Below are 24,027 nucleotides of genomic sequence, written 5' to 3'. Positions count from 1 at the left end.
GCTAGCACTGCTGCCTCATAGCACCTGTGTCCCAGGTTCGATTCTAGCCTCAGGTGACTGACTGTGTGGAGTTTGCACATTCTCCCCGTGTCTGCGTGGGTTTCCTCCGGGTGCTCCGGTTTCCTCCCACAGTCCAAAGATGTGCAGGGTCAGGTGAATTGGCCATACTAAATTGCCCGTAGTGTTAGGTAAGGGGTAAATGTAGGGGTATGGGTGGGTTTCGCTTCGGCGGGTCGGTGTGGACTTGTTGGGCCGAAGGGCCTGTTTCCACACTGTAATCTAATCTAATCTAAATTGCCCATAGTGTTAGATGGATTAGTCAGAGGGGAAATGGGTCTGGGTGGGTTACTCTTTGAAGGGTCAGTGTGGACTGGTTGGGCTGAAGGGCCTGTTTCCACACTGTAGGGAATCAATTCTAATTTAATATCCTGGCACTGGATTTATGCACAATTGCTAATTTCCCTAGACTTCTGCCAATTCCCCATCCTCTTCTGTTTGTTGGTGTTGATGAAAGTGGAGGAAGGTTCAGCAATCATGTATTTCCCTGTATCTTGTGTTAACTGATCTAGGAGCTATACCTTGTCGCAGCTTGAAGCCAGGGGTTACAAACATTTTGATGGTAAGATCCGCTCATCAAGTGTAAATGCTACAGGCGAGTGTAACAACAAACAGGACCTCACTGTCATTGCCAAACGAATCCGCAAATTTTCAGAAGACGCACCTTAATCGACTGAAGCAGTCAAATGGGTAATACTGGGTTCTGGAACGCTATTCCTACTCCAAATCTGTGTCCTTCAATCCATCTTCCAATTCAGTTCAAAACATTCAAGCAGAGAAGAGACCTTTTTCAAATTGTTTCTACTTGTTCACAGAATGTGACTGTTGTTGGCCGAGTTAACATTTATTGCCCATCCCTTGTTGCCTGTGAGAGCACGGTGGTGAGCTGCATTCTCAAAACACTGAAGTCTTTAGGGTGTAGGGACACAGACAGTTTGGAAGTGCAGCAAGTTCTGGAACGCAAGTTTTTAATACTATTGCCAGAATGTCATCAGGGCCCATAACTTTTGCAGTATCCAATGCCTTCAGCCATTCCTTAATATCAAGTGGGGTGAACCGAATTGCATCTGTGAAGCTCGGAACTTTAAAGAAGCCTGAGATAGATATTCCACTCAATACTTCTGGTTGAAGATAGTTGCAAATGTTTCGGCTTTTCCTTTTGCACTGATTATGCAGAGCTCCCCCATCATTAAGGCTGGGGATATTGTTGAACATCTTCCTCCTGTTATTTGTTTAATTATCCACCAGCACGCACAGAATTATTTTGTTCTGGCAACCAAAACAAACCTCAGCACTCCTTTAAGGACTGTGAGCTAGATGCATCAGAGTTGTTGACTTTGATGTCTACTATCTATGAGCAGTTGTTGCTATAGAAAGAACTAGTTGTCAAATATAGGAGTTTGCTTCTGCTTTAATTCCATCTGATGAACAGACAAACTGCTGGCCTTGCACAAGTTGTTCACACTGTACAAAAGCAACGTGCTGCAATTCTTGCCTTGTTTGAGCTAAGATCAGATTACTTACAGTGTGGAAACAGGCCCTTCAGCCCAACAAGTCCACACCGACCCGCCAAAGTGCAACCCACCAAAACCCATTCCCCTACACCTAACGCTATGGGCAATTTAGCATGGCCAATTCACCTAACCTGCACATATTTGGACTGTGGGAGGAAACCGGAGCACCCGGAGGAAACCCTGCAGGCCCTTTGGCCCACCAAGTCCACACTGACCCTCCAAAAAGTAACCCACTCAGACCCATTCAACCTACCCTGTATTTACCCCTGACTAATGCACCTAACACTAAGGGCAATTTAGCATGGCCAATTCATCTGACCTGCACATCTTTGGATTCTCCAGAGCACCTGGAGAAAACACTCACAGACATGGGGAGAATGTGCTAACTTCACACAGACAGTCGCCAGAGGAGGAAATTTCAGTGGAGAGAGAAACAGTTATCATTTTGTGCCCAATATGATTCTTCTTCAGATCTGGCTTCATAATTGGACTCAAAACATTAACTCTGATAGAATCTCACAGGGTTTGAGTGACGTGGGGCTATGGTGGAATTTGTGGCAGAATCAATCATGGCCATCTCAATATTGGGGACATTTGGTTGTAATGTTTATGCTTTTGCTGAGCAGCGGGGTAAGTTCCTCACTAAACACTGGCAAGTTATTAATTAAGAAGAACAATAGCTTGTTAAGCACCTTATTAATGGACCAACTCAACTCACTCTGTTTGTTCACTTGTAGGGTACGGGTGTCAGTGGCTGGTCACCATTAACTGCCCAACCCGGATTGCTCTTGAGAAGGTGGGGGTGAGCTGTCTTCTTGACTTGCTATAGTCCATGTGCTGCAGGTTGACCCTCAGAGAGAATCCTAGAGAGAATTCCAGGATTTTGACCCAGCAACAGTGAAGGAATATTTTCAAGCCAGGATATGAGTGGCTTGGAGGGAAACTCATAGGTTCTCATGTTTCTGGTACCCTCGTCCTTCTGGATGGAAGTAGTCGTGGGTGTGGAAAGCACTATCTAAAGATCTTTGGTGAATTTCTACAATGTATCCGAGAGCCATAGAGTCATGCACATCTACAGCACGGAACCAGACCCTGAGGTCCAATACGTCCAAGCCGACCAGATACTCTAACCTAATTCAGTGCCATTTTCCAGCACTTGGTCCATATCCCTCTAAGCCTTTCCTATTCATGTACCCATCCAGATGCCTTTTAAATGTTGTAATTGTTCCAGTCTCCACCACTTCCTCTGGCAGCTCATTCCATACACACACTACCCTCTGCATGAAAAAGTTGCCCTTTAGGTCTCTTTTATATCTTTCCCCTCTCACCCTAAACCTATGCCCTCTAGTTCTGGACTCCCCTCCCCCGGGAAAAGACCTTGTCTATTTATCACATGCATGTCCCTCATGATCTTATAAACCTCTATAAGGTCACCCCCCAGCCTCCGACGCTGCAGGGAAAACAGCGCCAGCCTAGTCAGCCTCTCCCTATAGCTCAAATTCTCCAACCTTGGCAACATCCTTGTAAATCTTTTCTGAACCCTTTCAAGTTTCACAACATCTTCCCAAAAGGAAGGAGACCAGAATTGTATGCATTATTCCAAAAATGGCCTAACCAATGACCTGTACAGCCATAACTTGACCTCCCAACTCCTGTACTCAATACTCTGACCAATAGGCATATCAAACGCCTTCTTCACTATCCTATCTCCCTGTGACTCTACTTTCAAGGAGCTATGAACCTGTACTCCAAGGTCTCTTCATTCAGCAACACTCCCTAGGACCTTACCCTTAAGTGTATAAGTCCTGCTCTGATTTGCTTTTCCAAAATACAGCACCTCGCATTTATCTAAATTAAACTTCATCTGCTACTCCTCAGCCCATTGGCCCATCTGATCAAGATTCCATTGTAATCTGAGGTAACCTTCTTTGCTGTCCACTACACCTCCAATTTTTGTGTCAGCTGCAAACTTACTAACTATACCTCCTATGTTCACATCCAAATCATTCATGTAAATGACGAAAAGTAGTGGACTCAGCACCGATCTTTGTGGAACTCCACTGGTCACAGGCATCTAGTCTGAAAAACAACCCTCCACCACAGGTCTTCTACCTGCAAGCCAATTCTGTATCTAAATGACTGGTTTTCCCTGTATTCCATGAGATCTAACCTTGCTAACCAGTCTGCCATGGGGAGTCTTGTCAAACATCTTACTGAAGTCCAAGTAGATCATGTCCATCAATCTGCCTTCATCAATCCTCTTTGTTACTTCTTTAAAAAACTCAATCAAGTTTGTGAGACATGATTTCCCACAGACAAAGCCATGTTGACTATCCCTAATCAGTCCTTGCCTTTCCAAATGCATGTAATTCCTGTCCCTCAGGATTCCCTCCAGCAACTTGCCCACCACCGATGTCAGGCTCACTGGTCTGTAGTTCCCTGGCTTTTCTTTACCATCTTTGTTAAATAATGGCACCATGTTTGCCAACCTCCAATCTTCCGGCACACCTCACCTGTGACTATCGATGATACAAATATCTCAGGAAGGGGCCCAGCAATCACTTCCCTAGCTTCCCAGAGTTCGAGGGTACACCTGATCAGTCCTGGGGATTTATCCACATTTATGCATTTCGAGACATCCAGCACTTCCTCCTCTGTAGTATGGACATTTTTCAAGATGTCACCATCTCTTTCCCCACGTTCTATATCTTCCATGTCCTTCTCCACAGTAAACACTGATGTTGTAGATGGTACACACTGCTGCCACTGACTGTCAGTCATGGAGGGATTGGGTAATTGTGGATGTGGTGCCAATTAAGTGGGTTGCTTTGTCCTGGATGGTGTCAAGCTTCTTGAGTGTTGTTGAAGCTGCACCCATCCAGACACGTGGGAAGTATTCCATCATACTCCCCACTTGTGTCTTGTAGTTGTTGGACAGATTTTAGGGAGTCAGGAGGTAAGTTACTCACTGCTGTAGTCCTAGCCTCTCACCTGTTTTTTTTAACCTCCCTATTTATGTGGCAAGTCCAGTTCAGTTTCTTGTCAATGGTAACACCCAGGATGTTGATTATGGGGGGTTCAGAGATAGTTATAGCATTAAATATCAAGAGGCTGTGGTTAGTTTGTCTCTTGTTGGAAATGATCATTGCCTGATTTTTGTATGGCGTGAATGTTACTTGCTACTTGTCAGGCCAAACTTGTATATTGTCCAGATTTTGTTGCAATTGAACATGGACTGCTTCAGTATCAGAAGAGACATGAATGATAGTGAATATTGTGCAATCATCAGTGAATACGCCCACGTCTGATGTTATGATGGAGGAAAGATCATTGAGGAAGAGGTTGAAGATGGTTGGGCCTCGGACAATTCCCTAAGGAAATCCTTCGGTGATGTCCTGATTGGCCCGCAACAGCCATAACCACCTTCCTCTGTGCCAGATATGACATTGATATTCAGCTTCCTCTCTGAAAATCCACCCTCCACCACCACCCTCAGTCTTCTACCTTTGAGCCAATTCAATATCCAAATGGCTAGTTCTCCCTGTATTCCATGGGATCTAACTTTGCTATCCAGTCTCCCACAGGGAACCTTGTCGAATGCCTTACCGAAATCCATGTTGATCACGTCCACTGATCTGCCCTCATCAATCCTCTTTGTTATTTCTTTAAAAAACTCAATCAAGTTCGTGAGACATGATTTTCCACGCACAATGCCTTCCAGACTATCCCTAATCAGTCCTTGCCTTTCTAAATGCCTCAGGATTCCCTCTAACAACTCGCCTAAGCAGCAGAACATTGAGAAATATCAGCATGGAAATCAGAATGACGACCTGTCAACTCCAGCTTGCTGCTGACTGGGAAGAGCCTCTGTGTTGCTCAGAATCAAGTCCCTGAGTACTGACTCTCTAGGGTCCTCTATTGTTGGGGGTTGAGCAGTTTGTTGGCCTCTGGTGGTCCTCCAAATGTTCTGGATTTGGGGCATTTCTTCCACCACCAGCAGTAGCAGAGATTTCACAGCGAGGTGCTCATCAGATTGTGGACCCACACTCTTGAATGTTAACATTCCCACCAAAGTGCCAGTCACTGGTCTGGTTGGGTGGAGGCAGGGGTGTTGTGGGGGGAGCTCAGGTGGCAGCCGTGTCAATGCTTTCTTCAAGATCTCAATGCTCTCTCCGTCAGAGATCAAGGATGGGGCATCTGGCAATGTCGGCCATTTCTTGTAGAGACAATGGAGATCCCACCAGTATCTGTCCAACACAACATCAGAGAAAGCATTGTGGCCAGTGGTTAGAAGTGGTGCACAATGAATGAGACTTGCAGCAAGGTTACTGCGAGGCTGGAGTGGGATGGAAAATGGTATGGATTCAGTTCATGGAACATGGGTGTCTCAGCAGCCCTGGAGGATCACTCAAAGTTTTCTCCTGTGATACTGGGATTCTCTCCTGAAGAGTCGAATGTTAGGGTTCTCTCCTCCCACTTTCTGGGTCCTTTCTGTCCTATTGTGGGCTATCTTCTCCTGGAACAAGAGAAAGGGAGCGAATGTGTGAGGTATAAGTGCTGTTCGTGCTGAAGCAGGAGGCGGAAAGCTGGCTGAGGGATTCTGAGGGAATGAGGAGATAGCACAGGAGGGTTCATGGTTTGGGAGGTTGGGTGTGAGGGAAAACAGGTGAAAACAAGTGTTGCCAGCAACAGTGAGAGTGCTCCAGCATGATCCTAGGTGGGAGGTGAGTGCACTATTGAGTGAGTGTGAGGAAGCAGAGAAATGTGTGTGGCATTTACCCTGGCACAGTGGAGAAGATCACTGACATTCGTTTGACACTGCTGCCCATTTCTCCACACCCCTAACACTGCACTGACCTGGTGGCGACCTCAGACCAAGCTGCCAGGGTCCAGTAGCACGGCCTCGCTGCCAGTCATCCAGGAAGCTGCTTGTCCTCTGGACCATCCCTTCGACTGGAACCTCCAGGTCCCTGTTGGAGAGTCGCAGTGCCATCTTTTCTTTTAATGACTTTGCCCTTGACCCAGGAGTGCAGCTTCGGAATGCCTGTGTCGGTCCGCGTTCACAGATGCCTGTTCAAGATGGTGCCAGGGAGGCTGGTGTTTCAGCAAATACCCTGCGAGGGGCAAATTGTTCTGGAATTCATGTGGTAAAATGGAGATCGTATTGGACATGACGGACACCATAGGGATGGAGTAGATCATTAATGAGGTGCATTTGGTAAGACGTGGCAAGAAATCTCACTTGGCGAGAATCTCCAAGCTCACACTTAGCCAATAAAAAAGTAAACTTCAGCTCTCTATTTCTTCCTCCACGGAGGTTGTTGGACCGGCATAATTCCTCCAGCATTTTCTGTTTTTCTACCATACACAGTAATTTGATTTTTATCTTTGTTTTCTTTGAATAATTTGATAATTTGCTGTTAAAATCTGTGGACACGTCACTGCTAACCCTTATCCTGTGTCGATACCCCTTTGATACATAAAATGGCCCCTTATAAAAGTGAACACGCTGGTTGAATACCACCTTCTGGGCGTAACTAGGAGCTGACAGTCAAAACTGTCTTACAAAACGAATGGTGATTCACCTGGATCCCTGTCCCTGTATACAAGCTCCATATCTTTCCACCAACCAGAATTAACGTCCCAAAGGCTCTACTGCAGATCTGTTGTTAAATACTTAGCTCGCTTTCAAAGTGCCTTATCACATCTCTGACTCCAAAGGTTGTGGGTTCCAGTCTCAACGCAAGTTCTGAGCACATAATCAAAGCTGACATTTCAATGTGGCACTGAGGGAATGCTGTTACTTCAGAGCTGGTTTTTTTTTGGAATGAGATGCCAAGCTGAGCCCCAGCTGTCTGTTCAGGTGGGCGTTAAAGGATCCCATAATATTATCTGAACAAACAGAATCGTGGCCAACAGCTTTCCCTCATCTAGAAAACAACAGAGATTTCTCAAGCTGTAATCAGTCTAAAGGGCTCTCGTGAATCAAAACTGAGTCCGAGAAGTTAATCAACATCCTGTGAAACCAGAGATCATATTGTCCTGAGCTAAATCATGATGCTTGTAAAAGGTAAAATCCACAGATCTGCGCTCTCATTACAGACAGAGAGAGAAAGAGAATTGCTGGTGAGGTTTACCTGACGGTCACCATTCCTGAGGAGGGGAGAGGTTAAGAAAGTGGCACCTTCATTAAACCTCAGCTGGTATGGGAATTGAAACCGTACTAGTGGCGTCACTGCGCTGTCCAAGATATCTTACACCCAGCGCATTACAAACTCTCTGTTATCCCTTTCCAATTTTATTTATTTGCTTTCCACAAAAATGTCCTTTCTCTCTTTAACATTTGATTTGCAATCCGGATTGCATCTGTATAATGTTTTTCTTGGCGGTTCCTTCTACTACTCTGCAATATTATATTTAATTCTTCATTTCATACCGTTATAGACAGGTTTTTAATACATGACTTTATTTGAGTAACCAGCAGGGCTGCAGGTCTATTTTGAGAGATGGGCTGTCGTGTCTGGATTGTAACAAAAACAGAAGTTACAGAATCCCCACCATGTGGAAGCAGGTCATTTGGTCCATTGCGTCCATTCACCAACCTCCAAAGAACATCCCACCCAACCTCTATATTCCCCATGACTTATCCACCTACCCTGCACATCCCTGGACACTATGGGCAATTTAGCATGGCCAATCCACTCTAACCTGCACATCTTTGAGCTGTGGGAAGAAATCCATGCAGGCACCAGGAGAACATGCAAATTCCACACAGACAGTTGCCTGAGGCTGGGAATAGTCGAACCATAGTCCCTGGCATTGTAAGGCAGCATTGCCAACCACTGTCCCAATGTGCCACTCACCAATTACTGGAAAAATTCAGCAAGTCTGGCAACTTCTGTTTTGAAGGCATTGTCCCCGGACCCGAAACGTTAGCTCTACTTTTTCTCCACAGATGCCAGTCGTATCTGCTGAGTTTCTCCAGCAATTTGTTCCAAATTTCCAGCAGCTGCTGTTCTTTGTATTATGCCTGGTCTGTGCCTGATTGAGGAAGGGAATGAAGGGGTTAAGGTCAAATGCAAGGAACAACACTGAGCCAAGGGAATGTTGTAGGTTCATAAGCCAGGGCAAAAAGGAATCATGTGAGGGAATGTTTCAACGCCTGAGGAACATATTAAAGTTGATCTTTCTCTGCACCTTCTCCGTACGTCTAACACGATATTCTGCATTCTGTTCTATTACCCTGAAGCACTCGTGTAGTATGATTTATCTGGACAGCATACAAAACAATACTTTTCACTGTATTTCGTTATAGATGACAATAATAAGTCAAATCAATCAGACTTAAGGGAGCACTAGCCTTCAGAGCGCTGCTCCTGTTGGACAATAACCTGGTGTTGTGTGATTTTTAACTTTGTACACCCCAGTCCAACACCAGCATCTCCAAACTCAGACTTAAGGGAGAACTTGTCTTGCTCCTCATTAGATACAATGATGAGGTCGTTGTCAGACACTCTGGGAAAAATTATTCTGATCCATTTTCACATTAGCTGATCCCCAGATGTTTCATAGAATCCCAACCATGTGGAAGTATGCCGTTTGGCCCATCGAGTCCACACTGACTCTCTGAAGCGCATCCCATCCAGACCCACTCCATCCCTGTAACCTTGAGGGTTGGATTGAACCTGAGTCCTGGGCGCTATGAGGCAGCAGTGCTAACCACTGAGCCATTTGTAGGGCACAAGGCTCTGGAAACTGAGACTTTTGCACTTTGATCTCAGGAATCAGTAAGTCGACAAGCAAAGCTGAAGAAAATTGAAATGCAAACAAAAATGCTAGAATAATTGTGAGGTGAATATTGTGCCCACTAAGAGCTGCCAGCCAGTCAGAGGCCATCAAATGTATTGGGGAGCAATGCCACCAGATGAAGGATGGATACAGCCAAAGTGCTTCCCATCTGGAGGTCTAGGACCATCACTGGATCCCGGGTCAGAGGGGCTGATGGGAGGACAATTTTTCACAGGGTGGGAGGCTGGTCAGCAGCAAAGGTAGGGGGCTCTGCCAGGTCAATACTAGAGGTAAGGTGATGAGGACCTTAAGCTGACACTGATTGCTCACCTCAGTGGTCACAGTTGGTAGTATAAAAAGAGGACCAGGCCTGTATTGGTTTTGTCAGAGTGTATCAAGGGAAGTTGGTGGGCAAGGGTGGATTTTAGAGGCCAGGAGCAGTGGGTGAATTGTACAGACTGAAGCACCATCATCTTTCAATGCCCATCGTCAGCACATCTATTAGTGAACTGACTGAAGCACACCCTCCATTGAGATAAACCCTGGCATCTAGTTAAGAAGAAAAGACAGGTTGCATTTCCATTTAGGGACTCAGACAACAGGTGTATAGTTTTTAATTTTTTGCCTTAACAGTCTATGATCCCATCTGAACTCTTCAGTAAGATCAGTGCCTTACAACTGAGGTAACACTCTCAATAGGGTGCTCATCAAAGAACACCTGAAGCTGGCAAACACTGACATTGCCAGCTGGGAGGCAGTCACTGAGAGCCATATACTCTGGTAGACAAACAGGAGGCTGCAAGATCACAACAAGGCATCAGCATCAGGAGGTGGAGAAGTCAACGCTTCAGGACTGGAGGTGGGGGTAGGCAGAACTACAGATTAAGAAGGTGTGAGGGGTTGTTCTGGTGATTGACTGTTTGGAAGGACATTGGTTGGGAAGGGAAAAGCTCAGCCGGCCAGAGAAAATAGAGGCTAGCAGAGTGTGCACCTTCCCAGCTCCCTCTGTGTTTCTCTGGAAACTGTGCGGCAGAGACTGCCATTGTCAGAGTGGGGCATCTTCCTGAGCCACACCAGGAGATGTCCAACACAGAGTTAGCCATCTTGGCGCAAACCATCTCCTTGCAAAGCACAAGGCTGCCACAGAGAGTGAATGCAGCTGATAAGGCAGAACTGAGCACAATGCTACAGTGTTAGATTCAATCCCTTACACACTACAAGGGGATTAAGTCGACCAGCAGGATGACTGTTGGCTGTAGAATTATGCCAAGCAGCTGAACTTAACAGGAACAGATCAATGCATGTAAAAGAGTCTTCTAACCTCATTCTAACCACCCCGGTGTGGCACGGTGACTCAGTGCTTAGCACTGTTGCCTCACAGCACCAGGGACCTGGGTTCGATTCCAGTTTCGGGCGACTGTCTATATGGAGTTTGCATATTCTCCCCATGTCTGCATGGGTTTCCTCCCACCGTCCAAAAGGTGTGCAGGTTAGGTGAATTGGCCGTGCTAAAATTGCCCATATTGTTCAGGGATGTGTAGGTTGGGTGTATTCGTCTGGGGTAAATGTAGAGCAGTAGGGGAATAGGTCTAGGGGTTAAGTCTTCAGAGGGTCACTGTGGACTTGTTGGGCTGAAGGGCCTGTTTCCACACTATTGGGATTCTATATCTCACAAAAGTCAGTAACTTATGGTTGGGAGGAACAATATGGGAAACACTTCCTCACTCTGAATTAGTAGTGACAAGCACAACCAAATGGGATGGCTCTTATGGGTGGAGAGCCATCCTTTGGTGATAATGGCAACACGAGCAGCAATGCAACAACAACTTGCATTTATGTAATACCATTAATGAAGGAATACATCCCAAGCTGTTTCATCAAAGTATTAACAGGCAAAATTGAACACACAGTAACATGAGATACTGGAAAAGTGGCTAGGGGGTGGTCAAAAAAAAGGTAGGTTAAGGAGGATCTTAAAGTAGGATAGAGAGAGAGCGAATACAAGAGAGGCAGAAATACTTAGGGAGGAAATTGCACAGCTCACAGTCCAAGTTGCTGAGGCATAGCCATCAACTTTAGAAAAGTGAGAATTAGACATCAAATGGTCAATAATGTGGATGGTGGTGCTGGTGACCCTGGTCTCTGGACCTTGAAACAAATCAAAAGTAAATGTTTGGGCATCTGCTTGGGTATTAAGGCAAGCAACATCCTGCTGCACATTAATGCACTTTATTTCCAAGTGTCTTCCATGTCAGACAGGGGAATTTCAGGAATAGAGGATGAGGACTACTTGTTGGTTTTTCCTCAGAGCACGCTGCAAATGCACACTACGCTTTTCATTTTGCCTTTATAATGTTTCACCACTGAAACTCGGTTCGTTCTTGCTACAGAATCTGGGCAAGAGATAAACATTGGAATTTGAAGAAAAAATAGGGTCCATCGGCTCTTCTCTCATTGATAATTAGCTTCAAGTGCAAACACGGAGTGTGGGCTGGGTTGCGCAGTGGACAATCAGAGGGGAGTTAGGGCATGGTCATGAATACGTCCTCCTTACTCTGAAAGCCTTTACCTGGAAGATAAGGACCAAGACCTTGTTGTTGTCCGCAGTGCTACCTGGTGCAATCCTGATGGATCTAGTTGAACTTCAATGAACCTTTCATTATGCCTCGAAGTTCCATTATGGGTGTGGAGTTGTACACTGCTGGGTAAGGGTCAAATGATCACGAAAAGTGAATATGGTGGATTGCTGTTGGCACTGCCCAACATGGTGATGGTATTTGGGCTTGGTGAAGAACGACTTGGGATCTCAATGGGTCTACCTCAATGGGACAAGAGCTGCTACTTGTTAGACCACCGAGTGGTTTGCTTCTACCACACCAGACAGGTAGGCCCTGACAATCCCTACCAGGAAAAAGGGTGGCAGCAGTAAAAATATTTTGAGTCGAGCAATAGTACAGAGAGCTCATACAACATGGTGAGCAGCGGAATGAGATACTCGGATAAGTCTCGCCTACTTGCAGACAGGTAACGCTTTTCACATGGTTCTTAGCTCATTAGATTAGATTATTTTTTTTTTTAGATTACTTTCCAGTGTGGAAACAGGCCCTTCGGCCCAACAAGTCCATACCGACCCGCCGAAGCGTACACCACCCATACCCCTACATTTACCCCTTTACCTAACACTACGGGCAATTTAGCATGGCCAATTCACCTGACCTGCACATCTTTGGACTGTGGGAGGAAACCGGAGCACCCGGAGGAAACCCACGCAGACACGGGGAGAATGTGCAAACTCCACACAGTCAGTCGCCTGAGTCGGGAATTGAACACGGGTCTCTGGCGCTGTGAGGCAGCAGTGCTAACCACTGTGCCACCGTGCTGCCCCTACATTTGCACGCTCAAGAACATACTGTATTCTATGACAGAGGTGATCAGTAAGTCTATTAGCTCAAGAGGTTGAAGGTCCTCCTGTCGTATTTAAAGGATACCAGGACAAATGTTCATTTTCTCTGAGCCAGGAGCATCACACGGATTGTCGGAGTGGACACCTGCAGTTGAACATTCTGGTCAGCTTGCCTCGCTTCCAGAGAGAAACATGAAGCTTGGTCAGTCTCCTTGAACAAGCTCATTGCCTTCCAGCCTCTCTCTCTCTCTGTCATCCTCCATGCCCGGAGCAACTTACATTTGGCCACCCGATCTCAATCATTGCCTGGAACAGACTAACACTTTGCGAAGGGAGTAAAGACTACTGCGCTAGCCAACCTTCCATCCATTGATTCCACCTACACTTCTCGTTGCCAAGGAAAGGCAGTCAACATCTTCAAAGACCTCTCTCACCCTGGTTATAATCTCTTCCAAACTCTGCCATCAGACAGAAGCTACACAAGCTTAAGCACACAAGCCAACAGGTTCAAGAACAGGGTCTTTCCTGCTATCGTTAGACTTCTGAACGGACCTCTCAAATTTCAAATCTAATGTTGATCTTATTTTCATACACCTTCTTTGCAGGGGTAACTTAGCATTCTTCGCTCTGTTCAAACACCCTATGATCTTTGTGTCTTTGAATGTTACGATCTGCCTGTACTACAGGCAAAACAAAACTTTACACTGTACCTCTGTACACTGTATCTGCAACCTCTCCCTGCAGTAGGCCACTATCCCTGCCTGTTTTAAGAGGGCCAACATCATCCCTGTGCCTAAGAAGGCTCATGCAGCATGTCTCAATGACTACTGCCCAGTGGCCCTAGCTTCGGTGGTCATGAAGTGCTTTGAAAGGCTGGTCATGGCATTAATCAACTCCAGTCTCTCCACTACTCTTGACCCACTCCAATCTGTGTATTGGACCAACAGATCCATGTCAGATGCCATATCACTTGCCCTTCACTCCTATCTGAAACATCCTGACACCAAGAACAGCTACGTAAGAATCCTACTCATTGACTACAGTTCAGCCTTCAACACTATTATCCCCTCGAGACTGATTACTAAACATAGTGATCTCAGACTAAGCCCCACTCTCTGCAACTGGATCCTCAGTTTCCTGATCCACAGGCCACAATCAGTGAAGATTGGGGACAATATTTCATCGTCACTAATACTCAACACTGGAGTCCCTCAAGGGTGCGTACTCAGCCCCCTACTGTACTCATTGTATACCCATGACTGTGTCGCCAAATACCAGACTAATGCCACTTACAAGTTCGCTGATGACACCACCATAGACGGTTGAATCTGAGATGGCGATGAAACAGACTACAGACAGGAGGTGGAAGACCTGGAAAAATGGTGCACTGACAACAACCTAGCTCTCAATGCCAGCAAAACCAAGGAACTCATTATTGACTTTTGACAGGATGTTACTCATGCCCCTACACATTAACAGCACAGAAGTGAAATGAGTCGACAGTGTCAAGCTCCTGAGTGTGGTCATCCACAACAAGCCTTCTTGGACTCTTTATGTGGATGCACTGGTTACAAAGGCCCAACAACATCTCCTCTTCCTTCGGCAGCTGAGGGAATTTGGTATGACAGTGAATACCCTTGCCAACTTTTATAGGTGTGCCATCGAGAGCATTCTGTCTGGATGTATCACTACTTGGTATGGCAACTGTACCATTCAAGATCAGAGACCGTTACAGAGAGTGGTGAACTCGGCCTGAACAATCACAAAGGCCAACCTTCCATCTATAGAATCCGTCTACTAGGCCCGCTGTCAAGGAAAGGCTGCCAGCATTCTAAAGATCCATCCCACCCTGGCAACGCTTTTCTACAATCTCTACCATCGGGGACAAGGTACAGAAGCCTGAACACACACACCAGCCGGTTTCACAACAGTTTCTATCCTTCTGTTGTTAGAATACTGAATGGACTCAGAAACTCTTAACATTTGACTGTACCTGTGTTTATGCTTTTGCCACTGTTTACCTATTATTTACTATCTATGCTACTTAACTCTGTGATCTGCCTGTATTGCTCGCAAGACAAAGCCTTTCACAATGCCTCAGTACACGTAACAATATAGTCAATTCAATTCAAAACCTAGATACATGTGACTATAATGAATCAAATAAAGCAGAATCATTGAATTGCTACAATGCAGAAAGAGGTCATTGGGTCCATCATGTCTGCAGAGGCTCTCTGAGTATTTGAACTCATTGCTAATCTCCATGCCGGTAAACCTTGAGCAGTGTTTCAGTTTAAATAATCATTCAATGCCCTTTTGAATGCGTCTTTTGAACAAACCGTCAGCATACTTCAAGGCAATGCATTCCGAATCTTCACGACTGTCTGCCTAAACAAGCTTTCTGTCACAGCACAATTGCCGTTTTTGCAAAACTGTGCCCTGTGGTTCCTGACCCTTTTGTGAGTGGGGATAGTTTCTCCCTGTCCAAATAAAAACCGGAAGAACTTCTGGAGATCAGAAACAAGAACATAACTTGCTGAAAAAGCTCAGCAGGTCCGGCAACATCTGTGGAGAGAAATCAGAGTTAACATTTTGGGTTCAGTGACCCTTCCTCAGAAGTGCTCTCCCTGTACACTCGGTCCAGAGCCCTCGATTTTGAAAGCAGCAGCTACTAACTCCAAAATCCAGCAGGGACAGTACCTTACTTGCTGCATGTCTTGTCCATGCAGTTGGGAATCAGAAAGTATGTTTTGCTCGCACAAGTAATTAGAAACGAGGACATTAACTCTGGCGAGCTGGCTTCTTCCTGAGTCTTCATGTGATGCAGATGCAAAAGGTGGGCAGGTACCAGGAAGTTCAGTCCAACTGTACAAATCTGGGAAATTAGTTGCAAACTTTCACTCCACTGTCAGCAGCTTGAGTTTTGGTTTGTAGAAAGCTGGCTCAGGTACCATCCTCAGCTGAATCTGTGATCGTCACAGATTCCATATGGCAATGCATCAATTTTTCATTTGAGGATCCAGCCAGCAATAGACTGACAAAACAGAGAAAAAAAAACACCCTCCTGAATTAATCGTTCTCCCTGGGATGTGATGCTCGCACTGATTTGAGTGCCCAAAATTAGAGTTAAAAATGACAGGACACCAGATTATAGTACAACAGGATTATAACCTGGTGTTGTGTGATTTTTACCCTTGTCCACCTCGGTCCAACACTGGCACCTCCACATCAACCTTAGAATATTAACGATTTCAAAATTTGGGCCTGTCAATGCCATTGGAATTTTTGTCCTTTACTCTGCAGGACCATCTACAGTTATCAGTAAATAAAAAAAACACACATTTCAGCTGTACTTTTCATGTTCACAGGGCATGCCAAACCCCTTTACAGCCAATGAACTGCTCCATGAAGTGTTGCTGCTGCAATGGAGGAAATGTGACAGCCAATGTGCACACAGCTAGACAATAATGACAAGATAATCTCTTTTTTATGATGTTCATGGGTTAACTCTCTTGCTATTCTTCAAAATAAATCCTTGCGATCTTTAAAGTCCACTTGAGAGGGCAGATTTCGCCTTGGTTTTATATCACACCTGAAAATTAAATGCTCGAAAATAATGTGTGCTCTTATTAAATGCACAGTGCGTATGAATTAAGTTGTTACAAGTTTTCTCAAATTGCCCTCTGGGCTTAAGGTAAGTTATTCAACACCACTTTCTCAAGGAAGATCTTACAGAGTGCATTTCACAATGCTCAATGAACCCTGCTAACATGACATAAGCCAGTTCAAATCACCTTGGGCCTATCCAATTTGGCAGGCTATAGCAACAGTACAGGAAGAAACTTCAGCAATTTCCACGCTATAACACAACTAGGGAGTTCTGTCTATGACATGCCTTCCAGGTAACATTTTGCAAATGTCTCCTGTGACATATCACTGCCCTCGTAAGAGCTTTTTTTTTACTAAATGCTAGGTGCCAGGTAACGCTGTCTGCAAAACTTGGACAGATTGACTGCATCAGATTTCCCTTCGTGGAAGCAGTCAGGTCATTGCAAGAACAATTTGAAAGAAAGGTTACAGCAGTTTAATCAGTCACAGTTATTGTATTTATCATAGTGTTATTCTCCAAGTGGCAGATATTCGTTCTGCATTCAGACAGTGACAAAAAGATATTTATCCAGCCCGTAATATCTAAGAGCATACATGCAAAATAAGAAACACACAGTGACCAAATCACCCCATATTATAATGCAACAATGTGCATTTATATAGCACGTCTGGTGAAGTATAACCTTTCCACACTGTTTACAACAGAAATTATCAATCATATTTTGATAGAGAGCCATATATTACAACAGGTTTGGTCAAAGAGTAAGACTTGAAGGAGGACAGAAGGAGGAAGAGAGGTTTAGGGAGGGATCACCAGATCAGGAATGAAGGGCTATTGCCCGAAACGTCGATTTTCCTGCTCCTCGGATGCTGCCTGACCTGCTATGCTTTTCCAGCCCCACTCTGATCTAGATTCTGATTTCCAGCATTTGCAGTCCTCACTTTTGCCTAGATTTTAAGGCTTTGCTGTCTGAAAGCATGGTGAATTATGATAGTAGGGGTTGCCGATTCAAGACTCTGGTGCTGACGTGCAGACTGATAGGAGTACAGTCAACTTCAACATAAATCAATGAATGTCTTCCATTTTAATTTTAAATATGTGGATCATCAGGTATATGAGCTTAAATGTTGTAATGAGATGGGAGTGAGAAGAACAGTTCATAATGCACATGCATTTTTGCTCCCCCCCTGCTTATATACCTTTCTCTCCCTTTCTTTCTTCCTAAGCACAGGAGATTATGGAAAGATGTAAAAGTTGTGTTCCACTGATAGTATGCAGAGGATACAAATGTAATGTAATTTATGGGAAAAAAAAACATAGGGTAGATGAGGAGACTTTTGCCTTCACAGAGAAAACTTGTTATTTCTGGTCTGCACTGGCGGAAAGGCTGTTGGAAGCAGATTCAACAGTGTCTTTCAAAAGGAAGTGATATAAATACTCAGAAATGCAGGGCTGCAGGGATAAGATGGGGGAGTGGAACTATTTGGATAGCTCATCCAATGATTGGCGTAATAGGGCTGAATGACCACCTTCGATGGCCTACTACTCCAGGATCCTTGGCAGCTAGAGGATTTCTCTAAGCACTGCTGCCAATCAGCCCAATATTGCAGGGTTCTGAAGAAGGGCCATTGAACCTAAAACATTAAATCTGCTTTCCTTCTGCAGTTGCTGCCAGACCTGCTGAACTTCTGTCTTTGTTTCAAATCTCCAGCATCTGTTGTGTGACTTTATTGCAGTTCCTGGTGTTTTCCGTGACTCCACTCATTGGGTCAAAATCCTGGGGTTCCCCCATTAATGGTGTTGTGGGTGTACCTCCAGCACGTGGACTGTAATGGTTCAAGAAGGCAGCTCACTGCCACCTTCTCAGGGCAACTAGGGATGGGCAATAGTTGCCGTGCCAGCCCATAATGCGTACATCCCATGAGTGAATAAGAACACTCCTTCCATTTTCATTTGTCCTGAACTAAAATGACTCCTTTCCCAACCCTCAGTGTATCGTGTTAATCTCTGCTCGCTTTGTAGGATTGCTGTGTTCAAATGTTTGCATTGTTGGACAGCTACTGTTGGCTTTCTCTTTAACCTCTAAATGAAAAATTTGACCATTCCAGGAAGGTGAGGCCGGGAACATTTCTACAACATTCAGTGTGCTTTAAAGGAAAGGCTTTCACCAGCTTTTCTTACGAATGCAAACAGAGATGGCAGATGGGCTAGCTTTGTGTTTAATCAGAAGAATGTTATTTTTAAGGAGCTATCAACACATACATACAAATTCATCACTGTCCATTCAGAGTAAGTAGAGACCACTCTTGACAGTCGATTCACTGCATTCCAACAGTCATCCACTTGCTGTCGCTATCATTTACAGAATGTTGACCAATCAGCTGCAACATTTAAAAAGCATCTGGATGGGTATATGAACAGGAAGGGTTTGGAGGGATATGGGCCGGGTGCTGGCAGGTGGGACTAGATTCGGTCAGGATATCTGGTTGGCATGGACGGGTTGGATCGAAGGGTCTGTTTCCGTGCTGTACATCTCTATGACTCTTTGACTCTATAAGTCACGTGGATCAGAGATGTGACAGAGAAAGAGAAGTGAAGGATTGAATGAGAAGGTCCAGGAACCAGCACAGTCTTAGGAGCTGACAGAATCAGAAGGACCTAGGAGCCTAACGATGTGAAAAACAGCAGAACTGTCACGGATGAGGAAGGCTGCAAAATGAGTGTCACACAATTTCTAGGACCTGCCACATGAAAGGAGACTTTAGTAGGCAGCTGCATGATATAGCAAGTCACATCGAGTAATGACTGACTGAGACTGACAGAATAGGTGAGCAGGAGGTGATCGCTGAGATTGGGACCAGGCTTGACAAGAAAAAGGAAGAATAAATCCTGAGAGCTGGAAACAAAACTGGAATCTTTGAGATTTAACATTTTTAGTGAATAGAAATTTTTCGAAAGATGTGGTGAAACAGAATATTGATTTCCTGCATTTTCTACAGTTAAAAGTGCTTCACAGCCATAGCAGTTATTTCCCGAACTGTAGTCACTGGTCTGAATCTTCCAAACGTTTACTGTTCTTCTCAGCACCACCTCATTTATTGCCATTGCCTTTACATACTCCTCACATGAATTACGTCACGTCTCAGGAATAAACTGCATTTGCCACTTTTCTGTTAACCTGGTCAGTCCAATGACTTATTAAAATAACCAATCCAATCAACCCTGGACTGAGTGACTGGTAATATTGACTCAATTTTCAGCAAGGAAAACCGCGCTCGCAAAATGCAATCCAGTTTCATTATATGCTTCATTGCATCTTGTCACTACGTTGCTTCCTTCAATGTTTGTCTCAGTTGATTGACAGTGCACTTAAATAACACTTCTTAACCTTAACACTCAACTGGAAGCCTCAACTTCTTAACCTTAACACTCAACTGGAAGTGTTTGAGGAGAATAAGACATTTAAACATTGAGCTTTGAAAACTAACAAGAACTTCGGTCCAATACCTGCAGTCGTTTCAATGATTTTCGTTGTGTTTCTCAAGCCCAAGAAATCAAACTGATAGAGTCGCCAGGATTTCTCATTGCCTGTTTTCACTGAATTCTTCCTCCACTTGTAGACCATCTCCTCTTTTGGGTATCCATCTGGAAGAAAGATCAGAACAGACTTTATTGTCAAATGCACAGCACTTTGCTCACAATTATAATGTAGATTTTGTGACATAAAACAACACACTTGATGACACAGTTTCAATTGCCAAAGGGAACTGGGAAAAAATTTACCAACCCTATTCCTCTTGTGATCCTAATTTTCCCTCTGGGTTTTTTTGGCATTATCTGGGATTTAGCTTGATTTCCGAGTAGGGTGGAGTGCAATGTTCCCCAATAAACTGCATGGGTGCGTGCCCTCCCAATTACTTAGAATGTACCAGCACAATGTAGGATACAGGTTACGAACAACGAAGAAAGGTTAGAGCTAAGATGTTGTGGGGAGGGGATATAATGTGGGAGTTAAAACGCCATGCTGTGAGGGTCAGCTGGCTGGAGGAATCAGTGGGTCTTTTTTAACTATGTTGCCGCCATTACCTTGACCACTTTAAACACAGAAATCTCAGCCAAGGATATTTGTGTGGAAATAGACCCTTGTCTTAATCATTACTTTCATTAGTAATTTAACTCGGTGCAGATCAATAGCAAATGATCTAATTAATCGTTTATCCACTGAACCCATAATTGTTCAAATAACAGGGACAAGATATTCCTATTTAAAATACATTGACACATAAAGAGACAAGATTATTCTTTTTAAGTCATTTATGGGATGTGGGCGTCATTGGTTTTGACAGTGTTTATTGCCCAGAGGACAGTTAAGTGTCTTCAATCTTGTTTTAGATCTGGATCATGCTTAAATCAGACCAAAGCCAAATTCCTGCCCTCTAATACATAGAACATAGAATATTCCCGCGCAGTACATTTGTGCTGACCTGTGGAACGCACCTAAGGCCCATCTAACCTACACTATTCCATTTTTAGCCATAAGTTTATCCAATGACCATTTAAATGCCCTTAAAGTCGGTGAGTCTACTATTGTTGCAGGCAGTGCGTTCCACACTCCTACTACTCTGAGTAAAGAAACTACCTCCGACATCTATCCTATATCTATCACCCCTCAATGTAAAGCTATGTCTCCTCGTGTTAGCCATCACCATCCAAGGAAAAAGGCTTTTACTGTCCACCCTATCTAACCCTCTGATTATCTTATATGTAATGAATGAACTGGATGACACTTTTACTACAACTGGCTGTGGTTAGATAGACATTCATTCCTTTTTTTAAAATTAAATTCAAATTTCACCATCTGCTATGGTAGGATTCAAACCAATGTTGCCAGAACATGAGCTAAGTCTGGATTAATAGTGTAGTGATGGTAATATCAGGCTACCAGTGCCCCCTATCTCCAGCACTTATTCTCGCAGACATCAAAAACAGTGAGATCCTGTCACTGTCATTATTGATCTTTAGTGCACCACACACTCGCTGGCAAAAATACAACACAGAGTACAGGCCAAAATTTGGGCTCACCCATTTTGGGTAGCTGCGGAGTGCAGTAACTGACCCTCGATTCTAAACTGTGGGATCTGAGGTGGCTTTGTCAATGTTGGATCATGAGCAGCAGTTCAATAAAGCTGATAAATAGTGATGAACCAGGAGCAAAGATGGGCCAGTCCAGTGACAGACGCCGAGCCTGCAGGACAGTGTGGGTTGCAATTACTGACCAGGAGAGTTACCTTGGGGAGTTTTACTCTGGGCAATTCAGTGTGCCCAATCCACCTAACCTACACATCTTTGGACTGCGGGAGGAAACTGGTGTACCGAGATGAAACCCACATTGACATAGGGAGAACGTGTAAACTCCACACAGTCAGTCATCCAAGGCTGGAACCAAAGCCAGGTCCCTGTCACTGTAAGGCAGCAGTGTTAATCACTGGGCCACCCACTGTTACTTGCTAACGTCCCCATTATAATGGGGAGAGAGGGACCTGGGAAATCATTCGATTTGCACTCTGCAATATCCTCCGTGGGCGACACGGTGGCACAGTGGTTAGCATTGCTGCCTCACAGCACCAGAGACCCGGGTTCAATTCCCACCTCAGGCGACTGACTGTGTGGAGCTTGCACGTTCTCCCCGTGTCTGCGTGGGTTTCCTCCGGGTGCTCCGGTTTCCTCCCACAGTGCAAAGATGTGCAGGTCAGGTAAATTGGCCATTCTAAATTTCCCGTAGTGTTAGGTAAGGGGTAAATGCAGGGGGATGGGTGGGTTGCGCTTCGGCGGGGCAGTGTGGACTTTTTGGGCCGAAGGGCCTGTTTCCACACTCTAAGTAATCTAATCTAATCTAATCCCATTTATGAAAATATAGGAGCAATGTGCCAATGTGAAAGTATCCTAGGCATGACCAATAATAATCTCATTAATATTTATTTGGTGGCATTTCCACAGGGGCTGCCTCCAGTAAACAAAGCAATGCTGCAATGCATTAGAAATAAAACTCAACTGACCTTCCATTCAATTATTCAGAACAAGCAACATAAATCTAAATGGAAACAAATGACTCCATCTGCAAAGGGCTCAAGGTTTAGGCAGGACTGTTGGTCTGACATCTCCCTGCACTCAGTCAGAAGGAGACAGGGTCAGTGCACATTGCCTGTTCTTTTGTGACTTGCTAAACACATGACTTTGTCACTAGTGAAAGTTAATTGCCTATCTGCTCAGACATTCTACAGAAATTAATATTCAAATGTATGCCTAATCCTTCCATTTTATATCAATTTAATTGTTGAATCTTTCCTGCATTGCAGTCATATCACACTCTCGCCTATGAATCATAAGCTTCTCAGTTCAAAACCCTGTGAGTACAACAAAGCTCAGGCTGATACTTCACAACAGCATTGGGTTGGGGAGCACTGCACCTTTGGTGATGCTGCCTTTCAAATGAGATGTTAAATTAAGGCCTGATCTGCCTGCTTAAATGGATGTAGAAGATCTTACAGCATTGACTTGTAAAAGAACATAGAACATAGAACATTACAGCGCAGTACAGGCCCTTCGGCCCTTGATGTTGCGCCGACTTGTCATACCAATCTGAAGCCCATCTAACCTACACTATTCCATGTACGTCCATACAATGACAACATTCATGTACTTAAAGTTGGTGAACCTACTACCATTGCAGGCAAAGCATTCCATACCCTTACTACTCTCTGAGTAAAGAAACTACCTCTGACATCTGTCCTATATCTATCACCCCTCAATTTAAAGCTATGCCCCCTTGTTCTCACCGTCACCAATCTTGGAAAAAGGCTCTCCCTGTCCACCCCATCTAACCCTCTGATTATCTTATATGTCTCTATTAAGTCATCTCTCAACCTTCTTCTCTCTAACGAAAACAGCCTCAAGTCCCTCAGCCTTTCCTCGTAAGACCTTCCATCCAGACCAGGCAACATCCTAGTAAATCTCCTCTGCACCCTTTTCAAAGCTTCCAAATCCTTCTTATAGTGCAGAGACCAGAGCTGTACACAATAGTCCAAGTGCAGCCACACCAGAGTTTTGTACAGCTAGAGCATAACCTCATGGTTCCGGAACTCGATCCCTCTATTAATAAAGGCCAAAACACTGTGGCCTTCTTAACAACTCATCACCAAACCATCATCTCCCCGACCATACAGAACCTCATCACCTCAGGAGATCTCCCACCCACAGCTTCCAACCTCATAGTCCGGGAACCCCGCACTGCCCGGTTCTACCTCCTTCCCAAGATCCACAAGCCTGACCACCCTGGCCGACCCATTGTCTCAGCATGCTCCTGCCCCACTGAACTCATCTCTACCTACCTCGACACTATCCTATTCCCCCTATTGCAGGAACTCCCCACTACATTCGAGACACCACCCACGCCCTCCACCTCCTCCAAGAATTCCGTTTCCCCGGCCCCCAATGCCTCATCTTCACCATGGATATCCAATCCCTCTACACCTCCATCCGCCATGACCAGGGCCTCCAAGCCCTCCGTTTCTTCCTCTCCCGATAGGCCATTCTGCCCTTCGAGCCTGCACCACCATTCAATATGATCGTGGCTGATCATCCTTAATCAGTATCCT

General features: G+C 44.8%; 1 protein-coding gene across 1 annotated transcript in view; it reads right to left on the bottom strand.

The window, feature by feature from the left end:
• LOC122550884 (gamma-aminobutyric acid receptor subunit gamma-3) overlaps positions 1 to 24,027 on the bottom strand; it is a 592,090-nt gene that overhangs the window by 239,330 nt on the left and 328,733 nt on the right. The window contains exon 6 of the mRNA XM_043692286.1: positions 19,880 to 20,017. Coding sequence (XP_043548221.1) covers positions 19,880 to 20,017 — 138 coding nt within the window. The remainder of the gene's footprint in view (positions 1 to 19,879; positions 20,018 to 24,027) is intronic.

The sequence above is a fragment of the Chiloscyllium plagiosum genome, chromosome 6 (genome assembly GCF_004010195.1).
Source record: "Chiloscyllium plagiosum isolate BGI_BamShark_2017 chromosome 6, ASM401019v2, whole genome shotgun sequence".
Taxonomy (NCBI): Eukaryota; Metazoa; Chordata; class Chondrichthyes; order Orectolobiformes; family Hemiscylliidae; genus Chiloscyllium; species Chiloscyllium plagiosum.
Note: the sequence above shows the minus strand (reverse complement) of the source record. Positions and strands in the feature narration are given on the sequence as shown.